Raw genomic sequence first — 21,711 nt, 5'->3', positions numbered from 1 at the left:
GCTTCACAATTGAAACCAATGGAACCCTCTGATCGGTGCCTTGTAGCCTTGGAAACCTATAAAGCCTTAGATCCAAGCTTAGGTTAACCCTAGAGCAAGAAGTGACAATGAAAAAGAGGTTACGGCATCGTAGAGTGGCAATTAAAATGAGGAATCTAAACCATCTCTATCTATACCCTTACCGGCAAAGCAGGGCAAGATTCCGGGATCGGCGTAGCTTGCAGAAAGGATCGGCAGAAAGGAGGATCGGCGAGCAGCGCGGCCGGCGGGAGAAAAACCCTAGCCGACGGGAGCTGGAGAATAACCCTAGCCGACGGGAGCTGGAGAATAACCCTAGCCGACGGGAGCAGTGTCGAACTTGACGGCGCTGCGGCGGAAGTCGAGGTTGACGGTGCTGCGGCGAAGGGTCGAGGTTGACGGGATGCGGCGGCGAGGAGGAAGAGGGTCGGCGCGAAGAGTCGGGGCGGCGGTCGCGGCGGGATTTCTTGGGCGAGGAGGGTCCGGAGTCGAGGTTTAGGGCGGCGACGGGTGGCGGTCGAGGAAGAAGAGGGTCGCGCGGGGCGGGATTTCTTCGGCGAGGGAGAAGAGGCACGCGCGCGATTTATTCGGACGAAAACCTAGGCCGATGTCGCGTTTCAATTTTGGGTTTCGGGGCAACGAAATTCTGCCGCGGCTTCGCTGCCACGCACGCTCCGAAGCTTCGCTGTCGCGTCCACGTCACCAGGCGCGCACAGGCCGCTCAAATAGGGCGCTCATATTAGCAAAACTGTATATATATATATATATATATATATATATATATATATATATATATATATATATATATATATCCACGTATGCCATGCCACGTGACTTTTTTTCCTCCTTTGTGCTTTTGTCTCGTAATGTTCGAAGGGAGAGTCATAGGAGCCGACGAATCGATCTCATTTATGACAAATTGTAAAGAAACGAAAATGCAGTCAGAGATCCAAAGTCACGTGACATGATATATGTGGACTGTCACATATGTCATATTGTGTTTCATGTCAAAAATTTTATGTAGTATATTATTTTTATATATTTAAATATTTATTTACGGCCCTAAAGTGAGGGGATAAATTGAAACTTTAGGAGTACGAGGGGTTTTACGAAAAAGAAAATAAAATATAAGGGCAAATGAAATTTTCGCAATATTATATCAGTGATTTACCCAAACAACGAACCCTAATCCCTCCCGACGCGAGGTCGCGTTCTCCCTCGCCCGATCCCCGACGCGGGATCTCATTCTCAGCCGTGCTGCTCCGCTCCCTTCCAACTTCCTGCCACCCGATGCGAGCCGCCGTCAGCTGCCCTCTCTTCTCGCCTCCCGCTGACGCGAGCACAAGCAAGTCACTCCTTTCTTGCACGATCCCGACGAATTTCGACCTCCTCTTCCTCGTGCACAGACGCTGCGCTGTTGAACTCTCCTCCCAACTTGCGCGGGCGCCTTTGAATTTTCCTCCCTCGCGCGACGCTGTCGAGCTCCGGTTAGGTAACCTTCCTTTGTTCTTTTTCTTGCCTTTGCCCTCGCAGATCGGTGTCATTTTTTGTATCCGCACCCGGTGCGGAAGGGATGTATGCCTTGTCCGAGTAACAGAGGTGTCGAGGATTTCTGGATTTGTACCAGAATTCCAAAGTGGATTGATAGACAAGGATTAGGTTTGCAGAATTACTAGAAGCATGTCTTTGTTTGGGTTCCATGCAATTGGCCTGGGCTACTAAATTTGGTATTTTCGATGAGGGCATCAATCCTTCTTTGAAATGATCACTGCTCGACATATGTGATTTTTCTGAAACTTTGAAGGATTGCATATGCTCGTCATTTGACAGCCCAAGGATGGGTGTTTAGTAGTTTGAGGATTCAATGCAAAAAGGTTGGCTATGTGGGTTAGTTCTTTATTGACACTGGCATAATCATACCTTTGTGCATGAATTACAGGATAGATACCCAAACAACCTTCATTCAAAAGTCAAAAGTGTGAGACCAACGAGAACCTTGCAGGGAATACTGGTGCAATCTGCAATGGATCCTGGGCGTTATGGTCGGCAACAAGGATGGGATACTAACAGCGTAATTGCAGTTTCCTCTTTTGTTACCTATAACCGGGATGCTATAGCAGATTATGCACATGACATGTGCTCCATGTTCAATGTCATGTCATTGTAAAAGAACTGTTGAAGAAAGCTGTGGGACAGTTTTTATATGGAATGGATTTCCCTACCCCTTCCATAAATATTTGATGCTAACTTGCTTATTCTGTTGAATCTACAGGCCTTAGAGGGGTATGGTCCTGCCCATGAGCAAGATGTCAGGTGACTATTAAATAATTAATGGAACATTGTGGGTTATGTTATGACTTCTTCATCTTGTCTCCCCTCATATTTATTTGTAAATGGCTTATCACTTCCTCGTGGATGTGAGGGCTCATAGCCTTATCCTTCTTGGAATCAAACTTTTGTATGAAATAATGACATCAATCATTTGATCTTTTGCGCTATTTTTTGGGTCTCTGGTTAACCGTGCTCATTATATCACCTTGTTTCGCTCCATTGTTTAATTTACTATTGCAGGTCTGGTGGATCCTATGGTGGTGGTAGGAGGTTCTTATCAGATGGATTTCCCAGGGATTCTGGTTATCCAAGGAACTCTTTCCATCATGACATGCTTGATAGGGATATTTATCCACCGCCACATGTTCCTGGCGTCTGGTCTCATCCTAGAAGAAATTTTGATGAAGAATATGCACTCATCAGGGATTCAAGAAGGAATCTTGAGCCATATCATGACGTGGATAATTTTGGTGATCCAACAAGTTATCGTGAAGCTAATTCTTTTCATGATGTTGATAAGTTTCGTGATAGGTATCGTAGCATGGAAAGATACAATGATGCTGATAGTTATCACGATTATAGATATGATAGACATGGTAGATTTGGGGATAGAGACCGAGAAGTCTGCGATGACTATGAAGTGAGACATCATACGTCTCATCGTAATAGGGAAGATTCTCGAGATAGAGATTTTGATTATGATCGATATAACTATGATTCTGACCATGAAAGAAGCAAAAGGGAAGGTAGTTGGCGAAGACGCGGATCTCATGATCGTGATCATGAAAAGAGGGGTTTAAGCAGGGAAAAAGATCAAAGCCCATACAAACAACGTGAGCGCTCCCATTCCCGAGGTTGTGATGATCGGTCTAGATCAAGATCTCCTCGAAGTAGAAGTCGTAGAAGTCACAGAGAGGATAGTTATGATGATGGACGGTATGATAGAAATGATAGGCGGTGGGATTATGATCATGATGAAAAACGATATAACGACTCTTCTGTGGTATGCTTCAAGTTCCATGTACTGTATTACTTTATGTATAGCATAATTGACAAACTCTAGCTTCTCCCTCTTTTTGCTGCAGGCTCCATCTGCTACAATTATTGTGAAGGGTCTATCGCAAAAGACAACTGAAGAAGATTTATATCAAATTCTTGTATGAAATACATTCATAACTGATTTCTTGGTTGTTTATGAGCAATCAATTTAGTAGTTATAATTTCTGTCAGGCTGAATGGGGACCGCTTCGTCATGTACGTGTTATTAAAGAGAGAAATTCTGGAGTCTCTCGTGGTTTTGCTTTTATTGACTTCCCTGACATGGTACCTATCTTCAAAACATCTTACTTAACCTCTCTATATGTATCTTTTTTTACCAAACTTATGTGCAGGATGCTGCACGTAAGATGATGGATGGCATGGGAGATAATGGTCTAGTAATTGATGGAAGGAAGATCTTCTTGGAGTACAGGTACAGACGATATGTGGAAAGTTTATACATAAATAGGAAGTTTGCATTACCAATCATCTAAAATATAAACATACTTTCAGTGGAAAAACACATTGAAAATAAATGGACTTCTACTCTTCAAATGTTATGTCAGTTTCTAGAACTAATACCTAGTTTCTTTCTAGAATAAGAAGATTTTTCATTTAGTTATACATATACTAGTCAACCTAGACATACAAGGAACAAGAGGATGGTAAAATTCGGCATGCTTCTACTCTATCAATCAACCATGATACAATGAACTGTACAATCGAACCATGAAAGCCCATCACTGGCATGCAGCATTGGCATTAGACCAAAATATGTAAATCACATATCTATCTACTGTTGTGCAAATCAACCTTGTTGTAGTTTATTCAACTAAGCTAATTATTTTCATGTCATCTTAATTGAAGAATTTTACACAGTTATGTTCTATGCGTTAAGGGAGATTCTATGTTTATTCCTCAAACTACACCATGATATTGGCTGTGCTATCTATTTTAGCTCTGTTGCTATACTTTTTTGTTGATGTCCATCTCTGGTGCAGTAGTAAGCCAACTGGTGGGACTGGTGCACCTTCTTTAGGACAGGAAAACATGGTTAAATCAAGCCAGGGGCATGGGAAAAACATTACTGCACCATGTGATTGGATGTGCCTCATTTGTGGTTGTTTAAATTTTGCACGGCGAACATCCTGTTTCCAGGTGTGTTCCTCATTTTCTGTCTCTTTTTGTACATTTTTTTTCTTTAGTTAAGTGACACTAGATGCCATTTTTTGAGGTACAGAAGCTTGGTAGAATTGGTATTTTTAGTTTCAACAAGCTCAACCAAGAAGTTTTCAATGAATATATTTCAACATCTCAAATACTCAATTTACGAATTCCTTATTTTTCCTTTCTTTGTGCTTATTCCATTTGCTCAATATTATCATTTTTGATATTTGGACTCTTCATCTACTTTTGCATGCTTGCGTTAATATTATGTTAACACGTTGATTTACATGCAGACATGAAATCCCTATTGATCAAGTGTTGGAAATTTTTATATCTATGTCAGACACTAGGATCCAAATTCATTGTATCTTTGTATGTAAGCCTGAGCAATGTAATTCATTCCAGTATTTTCATGCCTTCATATTGCAATAGTATTGAAGAAACTTGTATATTTGTGTGTTCATGGTCTACTTTAAACATGTGCTTCTTTTCAAATGATAGATTATTACAATTGCCATTTCATGTAGACTATGGTCCATTTTACTAACCATCTTGATTGTTCTCTTAGTAAATGGTCATTGCATGGGATTAACCTTTTCTGTATTCAATTACTCTTTCTGAACATGTAAGACATGTTTTTTTGGCTGCACGTGCAACTTAAAAATGCACTCTGGAATCAGCTACTCGTGGCTTCAAAAAAATATCTTTTTATTCAGTTAAATATTTAAAAGGAAATCTGCTGTCAAACAAAGTTGCAAAGCTCATAACTACTTGTAGGTTTCCTTTGCTGAGTCATGTTTTTTAAAGTTGATATGCTTGTGTTGTAATTTTGGTAATGTATATTATTTTCATTACTTTATGTTGTGCTGTTCCTGTTTTCAATTTTTTTTTGGCATTTTGTATGTCGAATAAATTTTTGTTGTGTCCCATGTATTCTTTCGCTGTGGTCTTTTTCCACAGGGATTATGCTTTAGCTATTTTTGTGTTAGTTTTCTCGGGGTGGGGGTGGGGGGGTTGGGCTGTCTTTTTATCTTGTGCAAAAGGGGGGAGATCATTTTTTTTCATTGTCAGCAATTTTTGGCAATGGTTTTGTTGATTATAATGTAATTTATTCAACAACATCACTTATTTCTCATTGGAGTATTTTTTTTAAAATTTAGACAACATGATATGACTATTTCTTTTATTTGAGAAGATTGTCTACTTTGATGTCTTATCTAGAGCCCATGTCATTTTTTCATTCATGTTCTGCTTGATTATGTTATGATCTCTTTGTAATCTTCATTTTTTTCTTCCAGTGCAATGAAGCACGTACCAATGATGCTCCTCCAGCTGATGTAGCAAGCACCTATCCAGCACCATCAGGGAAGAGGGGTTCAGATCTAGGTATGCCATTTTTTTAGATTAGAAATTTGCATGGCCACTAATAAATGTTTCATTTTCAGGTCCTACTCATGTTTTAGTTGTACGGGGGTTGGATGAAAATGCAGATGAAGAAATGCTTCGCTATGAATTTGCCAAACATGCTCCTATTAAGGTAGCAAATATAGTATTAGAATGTTGTTCTTTTTCTTAGTTGTTAACTAGCTCTTTTCATCTGCAGGATCTTCGCCTTGTCAGAGATAAATTCACCCATGTGTCTCGGGGATTTGCTTTTGTGCATTTTCACTCGGTATTGGCATTTTCTATATTTTTTTCACCTTTTCCCTTGTAACAGTCTTAACAATTCCATTTTGAGTTGGGGATTTTAGGTTGAAGATGCAACCAAATCTCTTGAAGCGACAAACGGAACAACCCTGGAGAAGAACGGTCAACTCTTACGTGTAGCATATGCTAAAAGTATTCATGGGCCTGGATCAGGAGCTCCACAATCAAGCAGTCTCGCAGCAGCTGCTATTGAGGCGGCGACATTTGCTCAACAGGTCATTTCCTAATTCCCGTACTGCTAATCTTCATGCCTTAAAGGTGCTTTGGTTGCTGATATTCTTGTGCTGTCAGTGGTGTATATAGGCTTTGCAAATTTTTAATATTAGATGAGCAAATGAGAACATTGTAGTACTTAATTGATTGGGTTAATGACTCCACTTCTTTCATCCTGTGTCATTGCAATTTTATGACTATTATATTTCTTCTCAAACCTTAATTTCTACTGTTCTTTTATCAGCATTACAATATGCTTAAAATAAGTTAGGATTAGATAGTTAATGAATCTAAGTATTGGTTGTATTAGGCCAGTAGGTTTAGTGCAATCAGAATCGACAAGAAAAATGGAAAATATATTATTGAAGTACTTAATATATGATATTAATTGTTTAAAATCTTAAGAAGAATGGCTATTCCATGTCATTATATATCCAATTAGTAATAAGCAATATATAAATCAAGGTTTAAAATATCGAGCCGTACCGAAGTTTCGGTCCTGAACCGGAACGATACAGTTTCGGTATCGTATCATACCGTGCCGGTATAATTTCAATATTTTTAAAATATAAAATATATTAATTAAAATAAAAAATTTAATCTAAATATTTAAAAATAAAAAATAAAATAATATTTTTAAAAAATAATAAGATAATTTTATGGATTTTAATAAAGCCTATTTAAATTATCCCCAATTATAGATAGGAATTGATTATTAAAATCTCAATTAAATCCTAAGTTTAAAAAAAAACAAAAATTGCGAAATCGCCAGATAGTACACGGCCTGCACGCGGAGGCGTCGTCGGGCCCGGGCAGCGCCTCTGGTGGCGTTGCTGCGCCTGAGCGATGCCTCTGAGGCATTTTTCGGCCGGAACCGCTGTGTTGTGCCGGTGCCAGACCGTTGGCAGAATAAAAAATTTCGCCTGTATAAATAGTGTTACATTTATTAATTTAATATTAAAATATAAAAAATATTTGATAACCAATAATAAAACCACAATTTTATCTTAGATCATTCAATAACACCTTAGTGTTATTATTCAATATTCAATGTTACATGCTTTAGTCCAGCCCCTAACCACATTCAAATTGGATTTAGTTGAAAGCAGATTTGGGACCGTTGTTGATTGAGAGTGGATTTGTTTCTATATAGCCTCTTGATCCATAATAACCATGCTTGACCAATAGTGAGCAAGAGAAAGTTGGGTGAGTTGAGTCTGATAAATGATGGCAAGGTTAAATGTGTTATCCTTGATCTCGCCATGAATCTCAAATTGTGCCAAAGACTAATCTATATATGATGGCGAGGAAGACTGTCCTTCCCATACAAGTTCTCTAGTAATCAAGCTGCGATTAAAGGAAAGTGTAGATTGTTAAATATGTTAAAAGTCTTCTTAATTTATAAAATCTTACTGGGATTTATTCATTTTGACTCTCAATACAACCAAATTTCAATGAATGCAAAACAAATTTCAAATGTAACCAATTTATTTGCAGCAAACTTCTATATATATTTTTTTTCTTTTTTTGAATAAAATTATAATTTCTAGGAAATTGGATTTAGTTCAATTTCATACTGTATTAGATCTACTTTTAGTTTTGATTGAATTTTTAGTAATTCTATTTTTTTTAGAATCATAGATAATAAGATTTGCATCTAATCGTAAGAGTAAAACTAAATCTCCATGGTTCATGTCACTTCCAATTCATATGTAAAAAACATACCACTTTATATCTTTATATGTGAATCATTTTGTATTGTATGATACAAATCAGGAATCGTATGGTTTTGCTAACTGTTGTTTTACCTTTTATTACTTTTCATTAATTTCCATTTTCTCCTAGGCTTGTTTTAGTTCAGAAACACATGGATTGTGAATAGTTTCAGGCGTATGCATAGATAGATTTGCTAGTGTTGATTGGTTGATGTTTTCTTTATTTAGCCATCTTTAATCTGATTACTTTCTTGTGTCTTTCTTTGTATGGTATACGGTCCCAAAATGTTCCAGAAGTTTCATGTAGGATCTTGATGATGCTTCATGTGTGGGAATTGGTAGTGCTAGCTTATAACTTACCCCTTGAAACTTATGGTAGGGATATTTGTGAAAGAAGCTAATTGTTTTTGGATGTTTTCTTTTGACTAATATTTTGGGTTAGCTGTTTACATTTTTCTGTTGAATGGAAATTAGTTCTAGCAACCAATTTTCGAGTTTGAGTGATCATTCCATATCTATATTATTGGATTTTCTCTTTACTCTAAAAATTGATTTCTCCAGTTGCTTGACAAACTCCAATAATGTAGCATAAGAAGTTTCCTGCAAAGTATGTTTTAAGACCCTGGACAGTGTTAACATCCTGTGTATTCTTTTAAAAGAAGATAATGATAAGATGACGAGGTTAAAATTGGATGTGGCTTTAATAGATGATAAATACTGTAAAAAAAATTTGGTTTAGACTATGAAAATGTGTTTATAGATGAGCTACAGGTTTGGAAAACTGAATCAATTAGAGATGAATGTATGAGGTGATAGTGGGAGAGTCCAAAGAAAACTCTAGCTTGTGTAATCAAAAGGCAATTTGAGAGATATTATTATCATTAATATAGCCTTATATAGAGTTAAATGAAGGGAAGATCCATCTAGTCAATTCTAACTAGTTGAGAGTAGTACAGCTTGATGAGAATGACTGTTTATTCAACGTCTAATATTTTTGGTTTTTAATTGGGTGAAAATTGTCAATCCTCTCCCTTTAACATAAATGTTTCGTCTCCTTTTGTAGAACTGTTAAAATAGTGCTGCAATTTTTCGTCATAGTTTCTTTAGTTGCACAATATTTGTCATCACATCTGTTCTATGTTACAGTGACATGAAAGAACTATATGCATAGGAATTTGGATATAGATACCAACAATTATGCTCTCAGATTTCATTCTTGCCAGAACATGACTCCTATATCTTCTTTGTTAGTAGTAATGGTATATAGTAATATTTAGTTGTCAGAGAAATGGACTATATGATTTTTGCTGCCTTGTTGACGTAGACGAACTATTTCTTTCTTTTAGTATGATGCTGTTGGCTGGGCACCTAAGGAGTACAGCCTAAATCAGAAACAATCTACATCTGGGTATAAGCAAGGTAATACAGAAGCTCAGAAAGGTGGTTCTGCGCCACAATCTGGTTTTGTGTGGGATGAGAAATCTGGCTATTATTATGATGCTGCTTCTGGCTTCTATTATGATGGAAACACTGGTGAGTCCATCAAGATATAACAGAGGACAACAATTTTTTTGTGCTTTGTGGTATTTATTTATTTTTTTTGCAGAAAGTTGTATGATGTTATATCAATATTTTTCCTTGGTAAATGTAGGTTACAATTTAATGCAGAACATATAGTTTTAGAAAGTATATTTTAGCACATCTACTCTCTTTTGTTATCGATGTTCCATAAATTCAAGTATGTATAGATATACATAATATTGGAGCAGATACCAATATTCAGGATCTCCATTTTGTCTTATGCAGGTCTTTACTATGATGGGAACAATGGGGTTTGGTATTCTTTTGATCATCAAACTCAGCAGTATGTACCTTGTAATGAGCAGAGCAATAACAAAGCAGCTGGAGATGGGATTGATGAAACTTCAAAGACAGCAGATGGAACCACAAGCAAAAAAGTAGTGATATCTGCACCTGCGACTACAGTGAAATCAAGTGAAAAAGCTTCATTGCCCGATGCAGTTCAGGCTGCTGCAGCAGCAGCTTTAGCAGCAGAGAAGAAAGAAAAAGAAAAATCTAGAGAGATAAAGTTGGCATCCAAAACTAGCCTTTTAGCAAATAAGAAGAAGATGAATAATGTTCTGGCAATGTGGAAGCAAAGAAACCATGAGGGTCAGGCTGCACGTGTAGTTCTGGATGATAAGGAGCCATCAAATTTGACCAATGATAAACCAAACTTTACTTACTTTGCACCTGGAGCATCAACTGCAAAAAACAAGACAAAAATTGATTCTGCAAATTTGAATAGCTCAACTTTTGCATCTTCATCTACTAGCCGTGGGGCTGTTCAGGTTATCACTTCTGAAGCACTGGACACTGATTCACAGATTAAGCCAAGACCTGTCAGTAGTTCAGGGGGCACAATCATGGGTGTTATTAGAGGTTCAGGAAAAGGCATTATAAAGTCTGATTCAACTTTTCCTGTCTCTGCTGCTGGAGGTACATCACTAACTACTGCAACGACATACCCAACAGAAGCAACATCCACTACCACACCCTACAAGACTGATGCATCAGCACTAGGTTCATATGCATCATCTTCATCCGCTGGACGTGGTAAACGCAGGTTTTCAGAGGCACCAGTGCAATTGGCTTCCAGAGATCAACCTCAGACAACTTATAGAGATAGAGCAGCTGAAAGAAGAAATCTTTATGGTTCTTCATCTTCTATAGGGGATGATTCGTTAGACATGGGATATGGGGATTCAAGTAAGCATTGACAACTATCATTCCTTCCATGACTGTCTATCATGCTCATTTGTGATTTGTAATATCTGTGTTAAAAGATTCTACTGAGTCACACTGCCATGTCACCCTCTAAAAATTTGCCCCTGCCCCCACTTTGTCATCTTGTAAAATTTTACTGGCAACTAATTTGTTAGTTCATTCCTGTAGGAATTTAGGCATGATAACTTATATTCCCGTTCATACATCCTGGCATTAGTGTTGCAATGGCTTGTCAAATCTTCCAAATCAACAGTTGATTATTTGATATGCTTGTCAATACATATATTCACATGCTGGAAATGGCTTTGTTTGAAGACTGTGATCACCCGTTTCGAAAGGGTTCTTTGTCAGTAACGGGGGCAATGCCCTTTCCCCCTGGAGTTGGGGGACTGACAGCTGGTGATACAAGCGATATTGAGAATTATGAAGTGATTACTTCTGATCGAGCCCTTGATGAAAATAATGTGGGAAACCGGATGCTTCGCAATATGGGTTGGCACGAAGGACTGGTACCTCACTTTCTCTTATCTAATTTTATTCTGTATTTCATCATCTCACGAGCTATGATATATTCCCCATTTAAGGGTCAATACGATCATACTCCCAAAATATTTTTTTCACCTGCCTGTTAAAGTTGATATGAAATTGTGGGATTTACCAACTTATGCATATAGATGAATATAGGTGTAGTTCTATGTTTTCTTCACCATAGTTGTGATTCAGAACACTAGATAAATTTGTAGGCTTCATGTTCTAGGGATCTCAATTAGTTGTTAGTTCAATTTATAATCAGAACAAAAATGTTCATCCTATGATAGGATAGGAAAGATAGTTTCCGTCCATAATGCTAACTTAAGCTGAGATGGCCACTTGCAGAAAGTTCTCCATGCAGTGAGGATATTGTATTAGGAACTATGGTTGTTTGGCTCTGACATCAGTTTTGGTGGTCGTGTTTCTTGTTCCTTCTTGTTTACTTATGAGCAAGCAGGGACTCGGCAAAGACGGAAGTGGCATCAAGGAGCCCGTCCAGGCAAAAGCTGTGGATGATAGATCAGGGCTTGGAAACCAGCAGAGGAAAACAGACCCGTCGCTGGAGGCACAAGCCGGAGATAGTTATCGAACCATCATTCAGAAGAAAGCGATTGCAAGATTCAGAGAGATGGCATAGTGATTGCAAGAAAGCAATGATTGGCCAATATGAATTCCGTTTCTTTTTTTTTTTTTTCAAGAACAATTAGTGTAGTTTCTTAACCTTCTTCGTTTCATTTATTACTCTGAGTCATGTTCTTACAAATTGTGGTTGAAGGTGGAGTTGTGGGATTTCTGCCTGTTTTGAAGTAACTTTATAATAAGTGTAGTTGCTACCTTTGTTCACGGTCGGTTGCTTATCGGGAAACTTGTTTGAACAATTGCTTGCAATAGATGAAAAATCTATTCCTTCCATTACACCAACCATTGCTCATACATACGGATTTCTGCCGTATTCTTTGTTTGTAGTGATATAAACTTATCATCCTACTATGATCCCTTAATTTTCAATGTAGTATACTAATTGAGATTTTCTAGAATTTTGCACTTTTTAATTGTCAATCTTCTCTTGCCTTGCCAACAGCTAGTTAATGTTAGGGTTGATAATATTTGCCTTTATGCATTTGCCTATAGACTATGAATTTGCAATATCAGTACTGTACAATGGCAAAGCGCTTTCATAATTACTTAGACATTCACAATTTGATTCTTAGTTACATGTACTACGGATAATTTTTTTTCTATAGCAGTAAAAGCAAGACGTGTAGGCGGATCGACTCATCAAGTTCCTATTGAAATAGGATCTACACAAGGAAAAGCACTTGCCATTCGTTGGTTATTAGGGGCATCCCGAAAACGTCCGGGTCGAAATATGGCTTTCAAATTAAGTTCCGAATTAGTAGATGCTGCCAAAGGGAGTGGCGATGCCATACGCAAAAAGGAGGAGACTCATAGAATGGCAGAGGCAAATAGAGCTTTTGCACATTTTCGTTAATCCATGAGCAGGATCTATATAGACACATGGATCCATACATCTCGATCGGAAAAGAATCAATAGAAAAAGAATCGGACGATATCTTTCTCGAAACAAACCAAAAGGAAAAGAAAGATGAAACATAAATCATGATCAACTAAGCCCTCTCGGGGGCTTGCTTAAGAATAAGAAAGAGGAATATCAATCAAAAAATACGAGACTAATTGAGTTATTTAAAACTTAAGTTGATTCTTCGTGCTCTATATACTAGAAATCGAATAAACTATTGATTTACTTATTCTCTAATTTCATTTTATCGCTATCTCTTAATCAAATTGAAGTATCCTTTTCTGTTAATGAAGTTATTTTTATCCTAAAATGATAGTTTTGTGCATAATAACCACTGTTATAAATATGGCTCCAGAACCAGTTCAAACGCTCCAAAATCACGAATTGAACAATCAATCTCTAATCCAGAACTGTGAGGATCGAACACAACCGAAAACAAAATCAAATTAATTCGAATATCAACCATATTAAACTTTGATCCACTTTCAATGTTTGTCTATCTCATTCTGACATTCAGAATTTTTTTTTGCCATTTTTTTTCTTCTTTTGCTTATTTTTACTCTTAAACCTTTCTATCAACAAACAAAAAAAAAAAAAAACAAAATTTAACTATCGCAATCAAAGCTCAATTGCTCAAAGATTACAATATAATGAATGACCAAAAGACAACCCTTGGCAGAAATGAAAACTGATAATCATACTGATGAGAAACAGACAGATTTTATGATGGGCATACGTCCTTGAGTCAACAGGCTTTTAAGGAGAAATAGAGATGAGTAAACAAACCTACAAGGCTGCTTCAAACTCAGAGTCAGCTTGGACAGGCTCTGTCGCCACTTTCTTAGCCCCGCCTCTTAACCGAGTTGCGACCTTGTCAATGGCGGTATTCAGCTGCCTTATCTTTGCATTGAGTGTTTGACGAGTTTCCTGGTATCAGTATTTACACACAATGAGGATGTTTGATATCCAAATATTGACAAATAGCGATAAAAGATAGTTGAGTGAATTGTCACCTCTAGCCCTAATCCTTCCTCATAATACAATGGTCGCCTGGCCTTCCGAAATCCATGTTCATCTTCGTTAAGTAGTGATCTCCTTATCTGGACAGTAAAAGTGAAGATATGTTTCAGGGAGATTAACAATGAAACAAGTAAATATCGGAAAATGCTAAACCGTCCCTTCCCATTTCCTGTCAGTGAAATGTGTAACAAATGCAACCGACAATAATGGAGTTGAATTCGGTGAGTTATCAGAGAAATTCATGGAATGAAAACGGCAGACTGTTCACCTGCGGAGCAAATACATAAGCCAGAGTTCCAAAAATTGCTCCTCCTATAACAAACCCAGCAACAAAATCGCCACCACCACTTCCAGAATCATCACTGCATATAAATGAAACATGTCCAAGAGACTTAAAACAAAATAAAATAGCATAGTGAAAAATGTAATTGAAGCAAGTTATGTTACAGTTAGAAAAGGTTGATGACAATGGAGAATACCAGAAACAATGAACAAAACTTATTCACTAATGGATGATATTAAACATACATTAGGCATTCACTATAAGTTTGAACCTGATCACGAAATATTTGTGTCTGCAATCTGTCATAATGAGAAGAAAAATCTAGAGATGGAAAATAAATCATATAACACTTAATGGGAGGTGTGCCAACCAAAATCTTAGATTCAAATCAGTTAAGTGAAAGATTATACAGATGTTGCCATCAAGCAAAGTCAAACTAGGAAACACGGGCTTTCTTTAACAACCAACAAAACCATGCCTGTTGGTTATATATATCACAAGTTGCCAATATAAAAAATCTAGCAACCAAAACAAAGTCTAGCTACATACAAAAAAGTTGCCAATAGCAGTGCTAACTCAATTTAAATCTTTTAGGTCCTAAACAATCTGTAAAAAAATATCATAAACATGTAATACTTACCTGTACTTAGCAGAGACAGATAATCTCAGGCAGGATTTTAACGCCTTTGACTTTTGAGGAACAGCCAACTTAGTTGGATAACCACTTAAAGGTTTGAGCTTCCCATTCTGTAAACCACCTATAGATGAATTGAAAAAAAAAAATGAATCATATTTAGCAAGCAACGATTCGCTAGAGAATGGATCCTGAGTTTATATTAACAACTTAAAAGTTGATAGCATTGAACCACCAATTCTGTTAATGAACATAAAAGTTAATGAAAATAATTTTATTTTCAGGATGCCTTCAATTTCTTTCCTCTCATCATTTACATACTCTATTTATCAAAGTACTTAGCATCACATAAAGGAAAATTTTTTGGTTCTAAAGATGTTAACTATTGGCATGATTAGTTGTCATACCCAAATGGTGCACATGCTTAACCAATTAGATGATAACCAAAAAATGAACATGATATGTCTATATGATAGATGAAACTTAATGTAAACCAACTGCAATGTAAATGTGCTTCCACAGGTTATCTGGGTTATGGATTTAATAGATTTTTATTTTGTACTTTTCAAGACAATGCTGCAAATTATGAATAGGAAGGATTTTGATATAACAAAAGTGAAGAAGCAACAAAAATCAGCTAAAAGAAGACTGCAGAATTAAAAAAGCTATATATATAATAAACAATGTAAACAACAGTTCAGTTCTTTGGATGTATACAAAACACAACCATCACACATTTTTTTTTCACTTTAATAGGTTCAACGAGGGCAATTGTTAGATGCTTAAGCAATATTCGTACATAAGCAAAAAATGATCTATATATCATTTCTTCAATAATGGTGTACTAAAAATTTAAGAAAATCTCACAAGAGAAAAAAAAATAGAACTAATCATATGAGAAACCTTTTGTTAATGCAATTGAATGCCAATGGCTTAGCTAAGTAGAAAAATTGAAGGATAGTATGGGGCAGTGGGAATTTTTTGATGTATAGAAGTGCTAACATGACGATAAGTCAATTTAGCTAATGCATTTATTTAGTGAGAAACATTCTACTGCATCATAGTGAGAATGAATGCTCGTAATGAAACTTAGGAAAGCATTGATTAACAATCAATGAAGAACATTTAATATCATTTGTAGTCATCAATGCTCTACTTCTGAACATAAGAAGTCAAGGATCCTGATTCTAATTGCAAATTATTATATTCAAAGCAACTTAACAAATTTTTACTTGAAAAACCAATAAAATAAAACATGAATCCTGTTGATAAGATTACTCAGCATACTGAACTTGCAAATTATGGCGTTCTTGATCCAAATACACATTGGTACACATATATAATAAAACTTGGTGGACACTATTGCTCATAAGGGCTTATGAAGTAAGTTACACCATCAGACAAACTCACTTGTAGATAGAAATTTTTATATTGATTAAACTTTTGCAAGAGAAAAATTCATGCTTTCCAGCCAAGTCACTCCATTTCCAAGTCATCTACTATCCACATAAGTTTGTACTCCAATCGTATCTAAAAATCACTCAGGAAAGGAAAATTTATGGAATTTTTGAACTAGTTCCAAATCATCCACTAGTTCTGTAGTACTACCAAATCATCTACAAGTTCCACATTAACTCTATTTTACATCATTTTCATCCCTAACTATTGAGTTTTTAGGATAGGTGCATAGCTTCAAATAGTCTTCAAACTTCAAAAATAAGGTTTACAAATTAATCCTCTCTACTTCATTAAGTCGCAAAGAAAGCAGTGTTACAGGATATGCAGGAGTGACTAAAGTTAAGCGTATGACACGACCGCGAAAATTACACCAAAAAGTGTAAGAAAATAGGTTTCTCAAATAATGTCTATCCTTCCATTTAATTCGCTCAGCAAAAGTCTCATCTTGGAAGTAAAAGAAGGCGTTCAGAAAAAAAGTCATTAAAGTAACTATAATCAAGTACTCAAATTTCCCAATACCACCAGTGGGTTAATTGCTCCTAAGGTCTCAAATTAAGAATCCTAATCTAAAATCCTTCAAGGAAATTCAGCCCCATTCCAGAACGTCGAACCGAAGTATCTCTAGAAGTAGCACAGACGAAAAAGATTTCGATTCCTCACCTACTCTCTACACACGAATAGATAAACAGGATTATACAGAGGAATCATGGATCGGGATCGGGTCCGGTCCCATAAACCCTATAATCTACCGAGAAGAATCAGTGGCTAGCAGTTGGATTCACCAATAAATGAATCGGGACTCACATATGACGGCCGGAGTAGCGAAGGAGGTCGCCGTCGCCATGAGCAAGGAGGAGGAGTAGAATGGAAGAGTATCGAGCGGCACTTCCAAGGGAGCCCTCGTCGGCTGTATTTAAAAGGATGCCGGTGCTCCTATTAATCCCCCTAATGACTAAAATACCCTTATCCAGTGTCACGAGTGAAGCATTTTCCGACGTTTGATTGTACTTGAACGGTCAGAAGTTATGGGTATGATCGTTATTATAATGTGCATTAGGAGTAAATATTGAAGCACATTAATTTTCATCGTCTAATTATATTCAATTAGCTTCGATGACCCAATTCCAGACCCAGCAAGATGATAGGGCGTTCGACAGGTGTTGTCGTTTTGATACTGGGTAGGAAATAGGTAACTTCTGTCAGTTGAAAACCATCGGTGTCTTTGATTAATCCGCTTTTATTGGCAAAATGCCACGTAAGCATCAGATCCAGACACTCGATCGATGACTTCGAAATGATCTTAAATAGTTAATCCAGATCAATTGTCTTAAAAACCCTTAATTTTTTTAATTTTAAATTTTTTTCCTAAAAGGTTTTTTTTTTTTAAAAAAAAAGACTTTCTTAAAATAACATTAAAAATATTAAAATAATAATATTATAAAATCATTAAAAAAATACTTTTTATTCTGTTGACCTGCTTGCCGAAGACCGCCTTCTCCCTCTACCTGTCTGCCATGGCTTCCGATCCGAAATCTTCCGGTGAGCTACTCCTCTCTCTCGATTACTTCTGTCGATCGCGTGCCGTCTTCATTTACACCTCCTTTTTGAGTTCCAACTGGCGTCGGCCCTCGATTGTTTATATTCGTAACATGTTCTTATGTTTTCGTGTTATCCTTCTTGAGAAATCCCATTAGGTTTGAGATTGAGCTTGTAGCTGTATTCTCTCAGGACTAGCATTTGTGATCATGGGAGTTAGCGGCACCGGGAAATCGTGAGATCATCTTCCTTCATCATCATTATCCTTTTCACTACCGCAAGATGCTATTTTGTTCCATTTATTATGTATCCAGATGCAGATCGCTCTTCTTGCTTCCTTCTTACCATCCTTACAAATTTTACGGCTACGATCATTCTGATCGAGAACAGAAGCAAGCCTTTTTGGTTTGTTGTATGGATTGTTAGGGATTTCGGTATTGTTAAAACTAAGACATTCAAAACGCCAAGTCTGATGATAGAAGTGATAGGAATACATCACAACTGTTTTCTTTCTTTCTTTTTTTCTTTGTCCATTTGAAAATATGTATAGATTTATGCAAACATTGCTAGACTAGAGGTGGTAGACACTTTTTTTTTGGAGCTTATAGGGATATGAATGATGCTTCTATGGAAATTGGGGTAGGAGAAGAGTAGTTCTAATGCCAAAATTTGTTGGAAGATTTGGGTAGTATAAGATCAAGACGAGATTAAATGGAAAAACTCTATTCAGTTGCTTTGCGCTTCACATTCATGTTCCAAATTTACATCCCCTTAGATAGACCTTCAGGATAATTTTAGAAATCTAGGTAACACAAAAGACTCATGAACGATTACAATTCACAAGACATGGAGAAGAGATTAAGACACACAAGTTTCAAAGCATGATTGAGTTGGTTACTACAAGTAACCAGTTCCTTGTTGAAATTGGCAAAAGTCGAATCTTGATGAAGCCGAGGCAATGCCCTCGTCGTAGTGGCCAGCATGCAGCTTCCCGATTTACTTTCTCATAGATGATCGTGGACCGTGTGGGACCATCAATCTGTGCCATGTTTCCAAATCCCACCTTTTGTTGAAGGAGAAGAGACAAGACACACAAGTTTCAAAATGCACGGAGGTTCTTTGATTCGAGTAACCAGTTCCTTTTTCTCACATGGATGCTTAGGTATAGGTGAAGTTTGACTTCTTGCGATTGCAAATTACACTTCAATAATATAGTATCAAGTTCAAGAACAAACATGGATCATATCATATATATTGCTTTAAGCTTCAAATTCAGTATAAAAAAAAGTTATACTAGACATGAGAAATAGTTCCAAACACCATAATTTGCGTAGTTAAGAAACAAGCTTGCATGACAGGAGATATTGATAAAAAATAACAGATAGATAAACTAAAATTTCAGGGTTACATGCTTTAAGCTTTTTTAGTATTTCTATTTTTGGTTTCTTTTGTGTTAATGCAGAACACTTGTATTTGCTATGCCCTCCTAACAGGACTATTGCTGAGATGCTTGCAAAGACATTAAATTGTAGCTTTCTTGAAGCAGATGACTTCCACTCCAAGGCAAACAAAGGTAAAATTCTCTTTCGTCACAATTACTTTCATTTTAGCTATGCTGAATCAAAAGTAAGAATCTACATGAGGATATGGAGTAAGGACAGATTGAGACAAAGATGAATCAAAATTTTTCGTTCACCTAAATTAAAATGGTTTATGTGATGTCATGGAGTTTTATCATGCTTCATCACATGTGTACAAAACTTTTTGCTAAGCAAACAATTTCAATTTCACCTTGGATTTTTTTTCCTCACTAATGAGTATCATAACATCTTTTCTATTTCCAACATAGAGAAGATGAGAAATGGTATTCCACTTACAGATGAAGACCGGTTCCCATGGCTTGAATGCCTTCAAGATGCTATGAGGATCATCATGATCTCTGGCAAAAACATAGTCCTCACTTGCTCTGCACTGCAGAAGAAGTACAGGGAGATCCTCCGGTCATCCGACCCAGATTACAAGGCAGGCCAGTATTCCAGTTGCAGGGTTAGATTTATATGCTTGGACGCCCCAGTGGAAGTAATTGCTGATAGGATAAGGAGTAGATCAAAAGAAGGGAAACATTTCATGCCTGTTTCCCTTTTGCAGTCCCAACTGGATTTGCTTCAGATAGATGAAGTTGAAGGAATAGCCAAGGTAGATGCCACCACAAGCCTGGAAACCATCATGGATACTTTGCTACAAGTCTTGTCCAAGCACATTGACAGCCCTCTTCAAGTCGCTGCTTCAACTTCACTTCGATAAAGACAAAGCTCACAGCTACTATTTGAAGCTGTCTTGTAAGAACAAAGTTTCACAATTGTAATTGTTTTTATTAAAGTAACTGACACAGATAAACACGAGTGCCTATTGGTAACCTGGTCATTTCTTGCTCAAGATACACTACTATTGTGTGGCTAAAAGCCTAAACTTCAGCTTCAACAAGGTAGACATCAAGCATTGTTTTGTGAAATTCCAATGTGGTGATGCACCAAGAAGCTCAAGGTTGTACAAAATGATATGTAAAATGAATTGACATTATCTCCTAATCTTCCTAAGTCTTTTTCGAATCATTGTTTAGAATACCCTTGGCACGTTTAGGATGATAGATCTATTCTGATGCAACACTTGAGGAAACAAACTAAAGTTGAAGTGCTGGCTGGTACTAACTCGATCCAACATCAAAATGGATCTAACTGGAGAAGTAGAACTCATGGAAAAATAATATTAACTGAAAGATGAGTAATGTAAAACATTAATATTGTGAAATTAAACACCTATTCACTAAAGATAATTATCAAATTGAAAATTGAGAATAATGGCTTAGTCTATTATATAAAATGATACTCTTCCTCAACTTCAAGATGCTGTAAGTATCTTTAATTTGTATAAGCACAAATAATGTTGTCAAAAAAGAATCCTTAATGAAAAAAGAATTATAATAAATGTTATTAAGACATTTAGTATCTTTAAAAAGGATAGTTCGGTGTATAAAATTTTCATTAATATAGAATTTCTTTTATCTCTCATTGCAAGAGATTATTTTTGTGACTCGAATCCGTGATCATAATGTCACACTGTCCTTTCTAATTGAAATTACCAATATGAAAAAATATTGACAAACATATAATACAATATTTGGCGAATTGCTGTCTATTATCATATATGCAAAAGTTTTTTGCGTGAAAGATGCAAGTAAAAGGTCCAATGGGATACGTCCTAAATGCAATAAAAGTACATCCATTAAATAAGAGAACATTAAATTCAGAGGAGATACAACCTCGATCCAAAGCAGCAAAGATACTTCTTAATAGGAACCATAATATTTGAGCTAGAGCTAGAGCTAGAGAGCAGATAGACCATCTCAAAAAAGTATTTATGCATAGAGGACAACATAGTCGATAGCCATAGAAAGAGTAGCATGATAACATAGTGGATAGCCATGAAAGGAGTAGCAGACACTAGAGTCTGCTCCAAATTTGCACAGTGAATACATTTGGAAATATTATCCACCAAATGGCCTTCAGAACCACTTCCATCTCCATGAGACCTTGATGTTGGCAAATCAGGTGGAAGCAGAGTCATCAGTTTACATGGTAGCATTCAAGCAAAGTTGTGCACTCCAGAGTCGGAGTCGGAGTGATATGTGTAGCAAACAGTGGATGTGAGTGGGCTAACAGAGGAGAAATAGAAC

General features: G+C 36.8%; 3 protein-coding genes across 8 annotated transcripts; 2 read left to right on the top strand and 1 right to left on the bottom strand.

Annotated features, from left to right (window-relative positions):
• Positions 1-1,211: 1,211 nt before the first annotated feature.
• LOC141847199 (SUPPRESSOR OF ABI3-5-like) lies at positions 1,212-12,422 on the top strand. Of its 5 annotated transcripts, XM_074735180.1 has the most exons (16): positions 1,212-1,510; positions 1,958-2,089; positions 2,291-2,331; positions 2,590-3,352; positions 3,435-3,506; positions 3,580-3,672; positions 3,741-3,820; positions 4,392-4,545; positions 5,853-5,940; positions 6,000-6,091; positions 6,158-6,226; positions 6,306-6,476; positions 9,536-9,722; positions 9,996-10,958; positions 11,292-11,485; positions 11,965-12,422. In XM_074735180.1, the coding sequence occupies exons 2-16, from the start codon at positions 2,042-2,044 to the stop codon at positions 12,142-12,144; spliced, it is 3,195 nt and encodes a 1,064-aa protein (XP_074591281.1). In that variant the 5' UTR covers positions 1,212-1,510; positions 1,958-2,041; the 3' UTR covers positions 12,145-12,422. The 5 variants fall into 5 exon arrangements, with proteins under 5 accessions (XP_074591281.1, XP_074591285.1, XP_074591283.1 ...); XM_074735184.1 differs by lacking the exon at positions 1,958-2,089 and having other exon boundaries at positions 4,389-4,545; XM_074735182.1 differs by having other exon boundaries at positions 1,958-2,331; positions 4,389-4,545.
• Positions 12,423-13,665: 1,243 nt separating this feature from the next.
• LOC141847946 (uncharacterized) lies at positions 13,666-17,336 on the bottom strand. The gene is made up of 5 exons (XM_074736053.1): positions 17,247-17,336; positions 14,991-15,108; positions 14,336-14,429; positions 14,061-14,147; positions 13,666-13,974 (listed from the first exon to the last, which is right to left on the bottom strand). Exons 1-5 carry the CDS (start codon positions 17,284-17,286, stop codon positions 13,834-13,836), a joined length of 480 nt encoding a protein of 159 aa, XP_074592154.1. The 5' UTR covers positions 17,287-17,336; the 3' UTR covers positions 13,666-13,833.
• Positions 17,337-17,924: 588 nt separating this feature from the next.
• LOC141847200 (gluconokinase) lies at positions 17,925-20,600 on the top strand. Of its 2 annotated transcripts, XM_074735186.1 has the most exons (4): positions 17,931-17,981; positions 18,171-18,213; positions 19,472-19,551; positions 19,828-20,600. In XM_074735186.1, exons 1-4 carry the CDS (start codon positions 17,957-17,959, stop codon positions 20,280-20,282), a joined length of 603 nt encoding a protein of 200 aa, XP_074591287.1. In that variant the 5' UTR covers positions 17,931-17,956; the 3' UTR covers positions 20,283-20,600. The 2 variants fall into 2 exon arrangements, with proteins under 2 accessions (XP_074591288.1, XP_074591287.1); XM_074735187.1 differs by lacking the exon at positions 18,171-18,213 and having other exon boundaries at positions 17,925-17,981.
• The last annotated feature ends 1,111 nt before the right edge of the window (positions 20,601-21,711 follow it).

Source organism: Curcuma longa, chromosome 16 (genome assembly GCF_044706935.1).
Source record: "Curcuma longa cultivar G26 ecotype Majalengka, Jawa Barat chromosome 16, ITB_CL_G26_1.1, whole genome shotgun sequence".
Taxonomy (NCBI): domain Eukaryota; kingdom Viridiplantae; phylum Streptophyta; class Magnoliopsida; order Zingiberales; family Zingiberaceae; genus Curcuma; species Curcuma longa.
This window is presented reverse-complemented; position numbering and strand designations above follow the sequence as displayed.